The sequence below is a fragment of the Eptesicus fuscus genome, chromosome 7, assembly GCF_027574615.1.
Source record: "Eptesicus fuscus isolate TK198812 chromosome 7, DD_ASM_mEF_20220401, whole genome shotgun sequence".
Classification (NCBI taxonomy): Eukaryota; Metazoa; Chordata; class Mammalia; order Chiroptera; family Vespertilionidae; genus Eptesicus; species Eptesicus fuscus.
The window spans coordinates 47,537,706-47,550,708 of NC_072479.1; the positions used below are offsets into that span (position 1 = coordinate 47,537,706).

Here is a 13,003-nt window from a genome sequence, read left to right on the forward strand (position 1 = left end):
GCATCTCTGCTGAACTGAGTGTTAAAACAAGAAGAAAAACAAAGAATAAAAGGTTATTAAAAGGAAAATGTTTGCACTAAAATCCTTCCAAACAAAAATGTCTTATTACTTAAAACATATTTTTTTGTGGTTACATTTACTCAAGTAATTGCTATTCCTTTAGCTGTTATCAGTACTTCATTCAGGTATAATGAATTCTGGAGTAAAAATATAACGTGTGTTTTAGTTTCATGGATGCCAGCTGCTTTGGCGGAATACTTTACAAGAAGTGAGCTGTGTTCCACCTCCCATTCAAAGGAGTCCCTTTGTGCCTCAGTTTTCCCAGGGGACGAAGAGGAGACATGGTTTTGCTCTTATTGCCTCACAGTGATATTGTGGGGACCTCCGTGATGGGGCCCTTTTCAGAAGTGCAGAGATCGCTGTATGTGCTGTGCTACTGCTCTTACCAAAGATTCTTTAGTGTGCCAGGTGGGACAGCAAAGGGCTCACATAGTGAATGTCCCAGGATAACCAGTTTACTCCTTCTGTAGTACCTACATTCGGTTTCCTTTCATTGTTCTTAATGAAAAAATCTTTAAAAAATACAGTCTGTGCTTTTCTCTCATCTTAAGCAGCCATTCTCACACTGTGCCATCAGATGGAACACAAGCATCCACTTGCTTTCCTGAGCTTCCCTGCATCCTCTCTCTCTCTGCCAGGCCGTTCGGCTGCCCATCTCAGTGCTCCCACTGGACGGGTCCTTCTCTCCAGCTAATTTGCCCCCGCTTATAATAAGCCTTGGGCTGGGAAACCGGATAATCAAACCTGACAATAATTTTATATTAAATTAGAGCCAATAAGGCTCTTCTGGGTTTAAGGCGCTGGCAGTGTATTTGTGATTGCTGTTTAGGTGTCCAGTGGCCTTTCACTTCATTGCATGGTTAGGGCTCATGTTTAAGGCCACGCATGCACGTATCTGTCTGTCCATACATGAGTCACATGTGTGCGGAAATGTTTAAAAGTCATTGGTGTACATGTTCAATAAAAGATCTGTCTTTAAAGAAGGTAAGATATCTGTAACATATTATTAAAGGAGATTATCACTAATGTTTCCTATGTAAGTTTAGTCTTCAGAAACATTGCAGTTGGTGTTGTGAAATGTTAGCCGTGAAAGACAAAGTTATTTTCTTTTTTGTCTATTTCACATGGGGGTCCATAATCCGGTATTAAGTGTGCATTTGGTATTGAATATTGACTTTCCTTATCATAAAAGCCCAGGGACTCAAATGTGGTCCATGTGCCAAACTACACAATATAAAAACGATGAGTTTATCCAGTTTTACCAGAGAAGACTATTCTTCTTAAATGAGTGTCTGATTTCTACCCTGCCTTTCTAAGCAAAGCCTATTAGAAGCCTGTCTAATTTCCAGCTGCAAACATTTTCCTTTTAAAGGCCTTAAAAAACCCCAGTTAAAGCCAAGCGTGACGATGATTGGAAAATGACACCAAGGGCGAAAGGGGCTGCGCCCTCACTTCCCTCTAGCACTATACCTGGTGTCTCGCGTGCGAGTTCCTTCGTCCTCGGCTAGAAGCATTACCAGAAATACAGGATGAAAAAGAAGACAGAGTAAACACAGCAGGGATACAAGATACAGACCACAGGGTCTTACAATTTATCCAATATAATGAATTCCTCAAGTCACGGGAAATAAGAACTCTTGCTGAGCTGCAGAGCTACCCTGACAAGGGACTTTTATATTTTGTGCCACCTTTTTTGCACGAGTAAAAACAAAGCATTTTATCAGGTAGCTCTTTTCCCTTTTTGTACAAATTATGGTCTTTTTTTTAAAAAAAATAAAGAGGGCTTTCTCTTTTTTTGCCAGCATAATAACACCCACATTTATTTCCTCTTCTGAAGGCACTCAAACCAAATATTCTTTTCTCTCTGACTTCAGGAAATATTATATTGATTTTTCTGGGAAAGCAAAGAGCCCCAGGACAGACTTGGACATAATGACCTGCCTCCTTTTATGAGAGGCCGAGACCATTATAGTAAGAAGCATGGAGATCAGCCACCCAGATGGCTGGTGCCAGTACCTTGACGAATGTTTCCAAATCCCCATTAAACAACTTAGCATTATACTGTGAGCGGGGTCTGGACTTCCTGGGTTTCTGGGGCTTAGGGGGAACATTTGGAGGCCTAAGGGAAGGGAATATAATTACTGAGCATGGCAGAAATCAAACAACAAACGAAACACCCATAGGTCACATCAAAATTACAAACCACAGGAATTCCGTGTTCCTTCTCCACCCCCACCCTCGGGGAAAAGAGTCCTTCCCCTTTCCTATGTATTTGCTTTTACTTATGTATCACAAACCATACAAGGTATTCATCCAGACCACTCTTTTCTCGCGTGTTGTAGTCCACATCTGTTTGCTGGTTTGTTTAAAAATGGTAAGCATCGCCCTGGCTGGTGTGGCTCAGTTGGTTGGCATGTCCTCCCATACACTGAAAGGTGGTTGAGGGTTCCATTCCCAGTCAAGGCACATACACAGGTTTCGGGTTTGATCCCCGATCAGGGTGCGTGCGGGAGGCAACGGAGGGATGTTTCTCTCTCACAATGTATTTCACGCCCCCTTCTCTCCCCTTCTCCCTGCCTCTCTCTCTAAAATCAATAATAAATGAAAAAAAGATAAGCATCCCCAAATGGAACTGAGAACTATTTGGCCCAGTGTTACAAACCAAGATTTGTGATTTGTGTTGTTTAGCTTACAAGTCACACAGGAGATATGACAGGTCATAAAAATTAGGGCTCTGATTTGAGCTCAACATGAGCAATGAAATAGCACATTTTTAGTTATAACATAATGCTTCGAGGCACATAACATCATATCTGTTCAATATCCCTCAGGTATTCATGGGATTTGACTTTATGCAAAAGTAGCTGTTAATGGATCACGAGGGAAAAGGTAGAGTTGGGTTTCAATGCTCTTTCTTGGGAAGGGGTGCACACACTCGTGTGAACTGTTATTTCTTTAAAGCACACTGTCTCACCACCTAGATATGTGCAGAGTATTAGGATGTACCAGTTCTTTCTGTTCTGGACTCCCTCCATCTCCAGTCTGTGTGCTCTGGTGGGTAAGCCAGTCTGTCTGGCGTGTGCACCCCCAGTGCACCATGTACCCTCTTAAGACACCTTGTAGCATCTTGCTCTGTAATGGGAGAGGGAACCTTTTCTGTCCTCTCCCTTTAGAGCAAAGAGGCCCAGGATTATCCGACTCAACTTCCACAACTGTGCTGAATGAAATACACGACAGAAACGTCCCTAGACCTCTCTCTGTGGACATTCCAATGTGAACTTTTTAGGTGGAAGGCTTCTATGAGGCTGTACATCACACCTGGAAATCAGGTAAAGCCCTTCATCACGCGGCAAACTCTCTAGGAAGAATTTGAGCTCATGAAAGTTTAGGAAGGCCAGTTTGGAAAGAAAACCCCCGGGAATTTACGTGGAAGCCCACCCAGCTTCATAAGATATCACCACTGCAATCAACAGCAGTAACCTGAGCCCCACGGTGCTTGAGAGGTGAAAGGGGCAAATGTCCAGAAGCAAATAGGGAAACCCCTACCAGGCAGCATGTAATAATCTGCCGCAGCTGAAACGTCTGAAATCTCTTTTATACACTGAATCCTGTGCCGTCCACAGAGAAAAGGATCTGGTAGATTTAAAGAGACAACTGCCCACCAAAGAATTTAACCACATGAGCTTCATTTTATCCACTCCTCTCATTATTTTGGGAGTGTTTTAAAAATGCAGACTTTATTCCTATTGTGGTTTGTGGAGCCCAGCAGATCAGAAGACAACTGCCATTGAAAAGACAGTTTCTACTACTCCCAGTTCTCAGAGGAGGGGCCGCCCACATGGGGGCACCTGGGCTGGTCAGGGACAGAGCGAGCCAGGGAGAATGTGGGCAGGAGCCTTTGCTGTGGTTCCCGTGGGAGGGAACAGACGAGGCAGGGCAAACAGGTTTAGGATGGGCTAGTGTGAAGAATGTGGGTGGGCTACGGGGCCTGGGAACGGTCCCTGGTTGTCTGGTTCCTGGCCTTTGGGTGAGGGGGAGCGAGAAGAGTGGCCCTGATGTCAAAGCTTCATGAAGGAAGTAGCTGCGGACACGGGCTCTGGATTGGTTGGTCTGTATGCAAACGGCACGCTTGCAAGCAAGCCCTTTACTATCTCCAGGAATTGGCTGACCCTCAGAGGGGCAGTCCCTTCAGAGTCAGCAAGACTCCAAGACATCAAAGCAGCAAATAAAAACTAGGAGGCGTGGTTATTACAAAGCCCAACAGAACTTCACATCTGAGGATATCTGGAGCAGCTGACCAAGCTAAGACATACCAACACAGCCTCATTTGGTTTGGCCACTGATTCACGGGACAAGCAAACGTGTAGCTGGAGCCACAGCCCCCAGTGGCACCGGACAACTGTTCCTGCATGACCGGGAGATGCAGAGTAACCCGTGCTGGGGCTAACACAGGGATGTCTTTGGAGTTTTCCACCACACGCCTGAAAAATCGCCTCCCCCAACAGTCCTAAAGTGAGGCAAAGGTGGAGATACTAACGCTGTGACAGCAACTTGAAATGAAAACAAACTGCCTGAGTGCTTATCAAAGCCACTTCCAGGACCCAGGGGGCTTATCAGGCAGACTGCTCAAAGCCAGGGCCATTCAACCTTGTCGGACTCGTTCTGGGTGTGTGCTTACCACACACCTTCCTGATAACCTGGCTGCCTCCGTAGGCTGCCCACGTGGAGGAGAGAAGGCGCCCGTCAGAGGGATGTGAGTATCTAGTCCATTCAGCAAGTCCAGTTCTCACTGAAAATTACTATGTTTGCATTCCTTCCTTTTTGAAAAAAAATTCTTGAAGTGCCTTACATTAGTTATAATTTAGAAACAACAGGTAAGAGAGTTGATAGTGCAAAGAGATACTGTATGTAAAAAAAGCTCCCTAAGCCGCATATTACTCTGTAGAGGTACCATTCCTCTTTGTCACTGATATAGGGAAGAAAAACCTCAGTATTTTTGTCAAGTTTTGACAAGTCAGTAGCTGTATCTTCAGAACTGGTTCACCAAAAAGTGAGAGGGCTTCCTTTTGAATAAAGGACCCAGAGGGAACGTTACAGAGCCTTGAAAATTGACTCGCCAATGACTGCAACAGGCACACCGGTGTTCTGAGTGCCTCGCACCTCCAAGAGAACTCGACTTCAAAAGTGTCCTCTTGCTGTGCCAATTAGAATGATTTCTGGCTGTTGCGCAAACGTGAACACAGAAAAATAAAAGCTGCCGTAAACTTTCCCCAACTCAAATCAGAATCAGCTTCCAAAAAGGCTTTCCTTTCTCAGCACTAGTTTCAAAATCCTTCCATGAATTGAAAAGAAAGAACGGAAAGGAAATATGGTTATAGGCATTAAAAGTTAAATCTTTCACGTGAACCAAAAAGGGGTAGAGAGCTAACGTCCTAAGAGTCTTGAAGATAACTCTGATTTTTGTCCAACATGAGGGAAAGCAGGCACAGGATGCAACTAATCAGACTTCCTATTTGCTAACTCAGTAGATATGCACATAGTGTTGCTTGTTAATTACATTATCAAAAGTCTTCTCGGACTTTTTCTAGAAACTTGTAAGTGTTCTGATTAGATAAAACAAACCCATTCAATCGAGGTCTTTTTTTCTGAGTCTGCTCATTAAAGAGCTTTACAGTTCCTTTGGGAAATCCTCGGGTCTGCCAGAGCAAATCCTGTTTTGTGAGAACCTCAAACATTTCACATTACTGTGTTTTGTCAAGCCCAAACTATCTTCCACGGTCATTAACACAGTATGTTCATTCTTGCATTTAAACGGCTGCTTCTTGTTAAAGAAAAAAGTGAGTGAGACACAACATGAGTTATGATAAAATGTTTTCCTACCTTGTAGTCATATACTCAGCTCTATGACCTGCAGGAAAAAAAAAAAAAATCAAAGGAAGTAAATGGAATGGAATCCGTGGAACGCATTTGGCAATGTTTTGTATCATCTGTCCACCATTTTAAAATTCTGAGTTTATAATAACTTACACAATTTATGGCGGAAAACACGAGGGTCGCATATAGTGATAGGCAAATAATTCAAAGTAAATATTTCATAAAATCTATACATAAAATTTAATAAATTTTATAGATTGGAGAACCATGTTTTACTTGGCAATTTGAGGCAGGGCTATTTATTTACTTAAACAAGAAGTGGCTACTTGATCTTAACTATAAGTTCAAGGATGAAATACAAATAAAACATATCCCAGAATGTTAGTTATTCCCTCTGGCTTGATTGTCACCTCATAAGGGGAGAAACAGGGGTCACACAGGATTGGGAGAACTCAATTTCCTTTAGATTAAATTGGTGTTCTTTCTATATTATGAAATCGGGGAGAGGCAATGCATTTTCTAATCAGAAATGACATTTGCAGATATTAAAGTAGAAGGACATTAAATTACGCTACATTCCACCAACTTGTAAGCGAAAAGTCCTCTGTTATTTAAAACGTGAGGTTCTTATACATTCAGGCTTCTTGACTTGTTTTAAATAACAGCTCTATATATCTGTGGTGTTCCTACAAACTGTGCTAATTTCAAGTCTGAATGTGTCTATGGTTGCTGTCTGCTCTTTCTTACATTTAGGGCGGAGCCGGAGGGAGGGGTGTGGGAAAGTGAACCATTCAACTGGTTTTGTTTGCAAAATGATGATATGGTCCTCAAACAGCTTGAAGATATAGCTTGGCAGAGAATGGTCATGTTGTAGCACAAACAGGTGAGCCCAGTGATTCAGACTTGTAGGGCAGGGCCAATATAACAACAGTAAACAAAGCTGGCTTATTGGGAATGGTAAATGAACACTCCCAGGCTGCGAAAGAGACTTTTACTCTATTATCTGCTTTTCAGTAACTAAGTAATACAAGGTTTTTCATTAATATCTATTTAGTGAACAGGAAGCAACATTTAATATCAGAAAATACCTTTTTTAATACAGATCCAGGTCACTGTTGGCAGAATCAGGTTTTAGCCATGATTTGCGGGGGGTGGGGAGGGGGTGAAGGGTATGGAAAAGAATTAGGTTTTCCCCTGCTACCCTTTAACGTAAGTCCCTTCGCTCCCGGCCTTCTTCTACTTTTGGGGGAGAAGAAAAAAGAGAACTGTAAAATAATTTAAAGCTCTTTGTAAGTGGGAGAAGGTCTATCAGGAAGTGGGGATGGCAGACAGTGAGCCGAGTGTGGCATGTGGTACCTATGGGATATCCTTCAGCACGAAGCTGGCTATACAGAGAGTTAAAGTTCAGAGAGCAGGCAGGGCTGGTGATTAAAATTTGAGAGTCACTACCATTTATGTTGTGCTGGGGCTATGGGACCTAGCCAAGATCACCCAGGAAGAGTCATTAGAATGAGGAAAGGGTTGAGGAAGTATCTGGCTTGTGCTGTATTGTATTCTGTCATGTTGCATACTTTACTATAACATAAAAGGATAATATAAACTATCTAGTAACAATAATAAAAACAGCAATGATATCTACCATTTATTTTGGTGCTATATTAATTCACAACTTTCAAAACAATGTTATTGAGTAGGTACTAATATTATTATTCTTATTTTGCATAAGACACTGGACATAGAGAAGGCAAAGTCATGCTGTTAGTATGTGGTGGGTCTGGCACTAGGGTCCAGGTTTGTTTTAATTCTAGACCCGAGCTCCCAAGTAACATATTGTAAAAATGTAAGTCTTTTCTTCTTCCTGTCAAATACTTTGAAAGATCCCAGAAGAAAGGTATGGATTATGCCTTACACCTCCATCTGCTCCATATGGCTAAATATCAAATACCGAAGGTCTGATAAATTTAACAAAACTATGAAATAAGTTTAATAAATACTTTGCTATTTTTGTTAAAATATCCCAACCAAATGTTCTCTCGAGTTAGAAAAAGATCATATATTAAATGGCTTAAAATCATTTTGCTCCATCCATCTATGGTTAATGGTACGAGATAAAAAATTAAAAACCTGCGAAAGATGCATTTTGATTAATGAACCATGAGCAAGCATTGCAAGCACTAGCCTCCATAGAGTAACCGCCACCACCACATCCATTTTCTTCGGCGAATAGTACAGAGTGTGTCTCAACTGATGAATGAGGTTTTATTTTTTAATCAGTATCATCATTAATAGATCAATAACACACAAGCTTAGAAGAACCTGCTTCCCAGAGAAGTGTGAAAGCTTCCAGTGGTCAGAAGATTCTATTTCAATCATTTCCTTTGGAAGGTTACTTAATTATTAAAAAGAACAGACAACTCATTCCCCCTTCCCCCTAATACATGCCATCTGGAGAAAAAAAATAAAAAAGACTCAGGATTATCCTATTCTTGATATGAACACCTAATTTGCGCACTCTCACATTTTCACTTGAGAATTAGGAAATTATTTTTCATGCCCAAATGTATTTTTTCTTCACAGAATATAAGGGAAAACTAAAATATGGGTTGGTGGCAATTTGAGGTTTTAAAAAACCAATGAAATAAAATATTTAACATGTGCACAACTCAAACAGAACGAAGGTCCCTAATGAATGACTGATCAGGAATCCTGGCTTTACTTCCCAGTCCCTTTTCTTCCTTAACATCAATCACTGCAGGGCATTTCTGAAAATCAATTACTTACAATCATCTTCTCTTTGAAAGTGTATTTGTACTCCTACTTAAAGACAAGGAATTGTGTGAAGATAACCTATGTGATTCCTTTGTCAGAAACCTCATGCCCGACGCTTGAAATAATATAACATGGAACTCAGCTTCCCGTCCGACTGCCTGTGCTTTGCAAACACTGCACCGATATGTACATCACCTTAATTCCAAGCGCTGCACACTAAGAAGCCAATGTGAACATGAAGGCTCACTACTAAAAAGGAAAAAGGTTTCTGTGTTCACTGACTGGGCTCAACTGAACTTCTCCAATTGGAAAACAAATGATATCACAAAAGGATGTTACGGGTTGCTGAAGCGTAAAGAAGATGACGACGACTTCGGTCTTAACAGCTCATGGGGTTTCTTTCTATTTCAATAGTTTTGAAAGATTTGGAATTCTGAATTTTGATGGTGCCACTTTAAGAGCCTAATGTAGTTGCTCAGAAATGGTGTAAATCAAAAGGATGTACTCGGCTACTGGTAGCCTGCCAAAAGTGAGCAGTAAGACAGGCCAAACACATGTCTGTAGTTATAGTTTCGGCCGTGTACGATCAACTGCTAAATCCTGGGTTAGGCTCTATTTGTTTTTACGACGAAGGCAGTTTCTGGAGCAGTGAGGCCAGTATAATTTAGAGATGTGATTTCTATATAAAAAGTCAGGGCTGTCCCCAAGCACACGGTCTGATGCTGTGCTACTCACTTAACTTAGCCAAACCTAGCCTTGGACTCCTTCCTAAGGGCTTGCCGGTGAATTATCTCACCGTGGACAGGCGCCACAAACACTCCTAGTGTCCTTTGGTGTACCAGGGGTCCTCAAACTGCGGCCCGCGGGCCACATGCGGCCCGCCGAGGACATTTATCTGGCCCGCCGGGTGTTTTTGCCGCCGCTGCCTGTCCTGCTTAGCAGCCGACTTAGCAGTGTGCATAGGAATTTGTTCATAGTTTTTTTTTTTTTTTAAAACTATAGTCCGGCCCTCTAACGGTCTGAGGGACAGTGAACTGGCCCCTGTTTAAAAAGTTTGAGGACCCCTGGTAAGCCTATTAACACGAACAGGACTCGCATGGAAAGCCAGCGGGCTCACAATGGTCAGCTAAAAGGTGGGGCGGGCTCTTTACGCTCAGTTTTTCTCTGGGCAAAGCTGCCAGTGTCAGCCCCAGGCAGCGACCAACAACTGGGGTGCTGCCACGCCTCCACGTGGGGCAGGCCCGGAAGCAGAGAGGTCTGCCACCAGCGGGCAGAGGCCAGTGTGTCTGCTGCCCCTGGGTGGGAACCGTCCAGTGTCACATGTAGAATAAATCTAGTCTGGGAAGGCCTGGACACCTGCACACAGCTTGTGTCACTCGGACACTGGAAATTACTGAAAGGAATTCCAAGGGAAAGAAATCCTGGCTTAGAGTTCACAAGGTACACAGTTCAGCAGCTACAGAGAATCTGGAGCGTGGATTCAGCACATTGGCTAAAATACAGCCCTAGCTAATAATGGCATGTAAAATAATATTAACCAGTGGGGCTGTCTCTCCCGGAACATAAGGGGATCTGTGTAGAATGAGTTCCATCAAAGTTTCAGAATGAGATCCCAAGCGTGTTAACACATATGTCTGCATGTGGTGCCAAGAATGAATTCACCCGCTGCTTAGTTCCCTCCAGCTCACAATTTCTAAAGTGGTAGCCAGTCCTGCAGGGAAGGACTCTGCCTAAATGTTCATCTACACTTGCGATAATCTATGCTTTGGGCCTGGCAGCTGACCTTGGGGCACCAGTGAAATATCGGGCAGTTGTAAAAGATGGAGGGGAGAAAAGGGCTGGTACTATGAAGGGAAAAAGAGGAAAAACTGGGACACAAGTGCTGAGGTAGAACAATTCAAAGGATAAAAAGGTCTTTTTTAAAAAGTTGAAACCTCTGTTACAGAAGAGCTGAAAGACTAGTACAGGGAACATTCATGTATCCTTCACTTAGATTTCCCAATTGTTAACGTTCTGTCACATTGGCCTTAATGAGATTTCTCTCTCTCTCTCTCTCTCTCTCTCTCTCTCTCTCTCTCTCTCTCTCTTCTCCCGAACCATTTGGAAAGTTGCAAACATTATGACACCGAGCAAGCATTTCTTAAGAATAAGATTCTTGTCCTTCATAACCATACCACCACATATGAGAAAATTAATATTAATTCAATAATATCATTTAATAGTCTATCTTTAAATTTCCCAAATTGTCTTGAAAATGCCATTTATAACTTTTGCTTTTGGATTCAGAATCAAATGAAAGTTCATATACTGTGTTTGGTTATTTTATTTTTTTTAAGACACTTTTTAGTAGTATAAATGTCAATTTTTTTCCAAGTGAAATTGGCCTTTTAGCTTAGAATCTGGCGTCCTATGTGTAATAACGGAGCCGTAGGTCATGATGACCTTTTTCCGTGTACCAATTCCCCGAGGATAATAGGTCCTTTGGGGAAAACAAGGAAATAAGGTGATAGAAAAACTTCTTCATGGGTAAGGAAGTTTCTAGAATGGTAGGAGGCAAGAATTTACATCAAATAGGAGTAATTTGTTTTTGTCCTGAGTTACTCCCACAACCCAGTCCCTCATTTCCTACTTCCATACATATTCTCTTTCACTTTTTGTAACTTCTAGCAGGATCTAGTATGAATAAAAGGTAATTGAAGTTACAGACTATGAGGCACTTAAGACAGGGACTTTGCTTATATTTATTTTTTCCTTTTAAATTTCCTGAAGATAGAAAAACAGCCAACATTTATATAGTCCCCTTTGCCTATAATCCTTACCCCCCCTCACTTTTCTCATTTGAAATTTATAATATCCAGTAAAATATGCAGCTCAGAATAATGCCTGACACAGAGAAAGCCTTATAAGTGGTAACTATTATGTTTTTTTGCTATTATTAGATAGAACAATACATTTAGTTAGGTTATTTCTTAACTAAAACCAATGCCTACAGAAAGAAAAAGTCACCTGAACTGGTTTTACTGGTTTCTAGAGTCCAAAAAGGCATTCAATGGGACAAAAATATTGGCCCAATAAAACAAATGGGGCGGGGCTGGAGGGGTGGAAAAGTCCAAGGGAGGAAGTGATGTGGGCGGAGGGGGGGGGCCGGGGGGGGGTCACAGGTGGGGGTCAATGCAGCTCCTTCCGACTTCTCTACTGTTAGGAGCAGCGTGCTCTGAAGATCCTCCCTCAGGAGCTCAGTGGTGGCTATTCAGCCTTCCCTACATTTCCCTGTTCTTCCTCAAGGTTAGCGCCAACTCATAAAGAAAACAGTTCCAGGGAGAACTTGGTAGTTCCAGAAACAGACAAAGCCAAACCTAAAAAACGGTGTCCTCTGCTTCTTAAAGCACAAATCCCCCATCCACACGTCATGGGATGCATACACGATACGGTATATAATCCACGTCACCTTCCCATCTACTTCAAATAACTGACCTTCTCCGAGGGTCCTCTGCAACAAGTCATGCTTGGCTTGAAGTTTGGTGATGAGATTACTCCCTTCCAAATATTCTCTGAGTTTCTGCAAAAGGAAAGAGTAATTTTTAACTTTAAAAAAATATTCAAGCCCTAACTGGTTTGGCTCAGTGGATAGAGCGTAGGCCTGTGGACTGAAGGGTCCCAGGTTCGGTTCCGGTCAAGGGCATGTACCTTGGTTGAGGGCACATCCCCAGTAGGGGGTGTGCAAGAGGCAGCTGATTGATATTTCTCTCTCATCAATGTTTCTAGCTCTCTATCCCTCTCCCTTCCTCTCTGTAAAAAAAATCAATAAAATACATATTTTTTAAAAATTTCAAGCCCTCGCCAGTTTGGCTCAGTGGATAGAGCATCGACCTGCAGACCAAAGGGTCCCGGGTTCGATTCCAGTCAAGAGCACATACCTTGGTTGCAGACTCCTCCCCAGCCCAGGCCCTGGTTGGGGCTCACAGGAGGCAACCAATCGATGTGTTTCTCTCACATCCATGTTTCTCTCTCTTTCCCTCTTCCACTCTCCCTAAAAATCAATGGAAAAATATCCTCGGAAAATATAGTCCATGTCGAGGGACATCCCATAGGCTATCTAGAATCCAGCTGCTTTTATCTTGTAGATCCTAGAACCTTGCTACTCAAAGTGTGGTCGATGGGAGCCTGTTCGAGGTGCAGACCCTCAGGTCCCTCCCTCCCCAGACCTATCGAACCCAGAACCTGCATTTTAATAAGTTCTCCTGGTGACATGTGTTTCCATCAAAGTTTAAAAGTTCTATTTTAGTGCAGTCCTCTTTAA

General features: G+C 42.4%; 1 protein-coding gene across 1 annotated transcript in view; it reads right to left on the reverse strand.

Moving 5' to 3' along the window:
• The window catches only part of SRGAP1 (SLIT-ROBO Rho GTPase activating protein 1), a 266,339-nt gene that overhangs the window by 42,678 nt on the left and 210,658 nt on the right, over window positions 1–13,003 (reverse strand). Inside the window, exons 10-12 of the mRNA XM_008148740.3 lie at window positions 12,178–12,262; window positions 5,941–5,968; window positions 2,077–2,179 (exon numbers count right to left, since the gene is read on the reverse strand). Of these exons, the coding sequence (XP_008146962.2) occupies window positions 2,077–2,179; window positions 5,941–5,968; window positions 12,178–12,262 (216 nt within the window). The remainder of the gene's footprint in view (window positions 1–2,076; window positions 2,180–5,940; window positions 5,969–12,177; window positions 12,263–13,003) is intronic.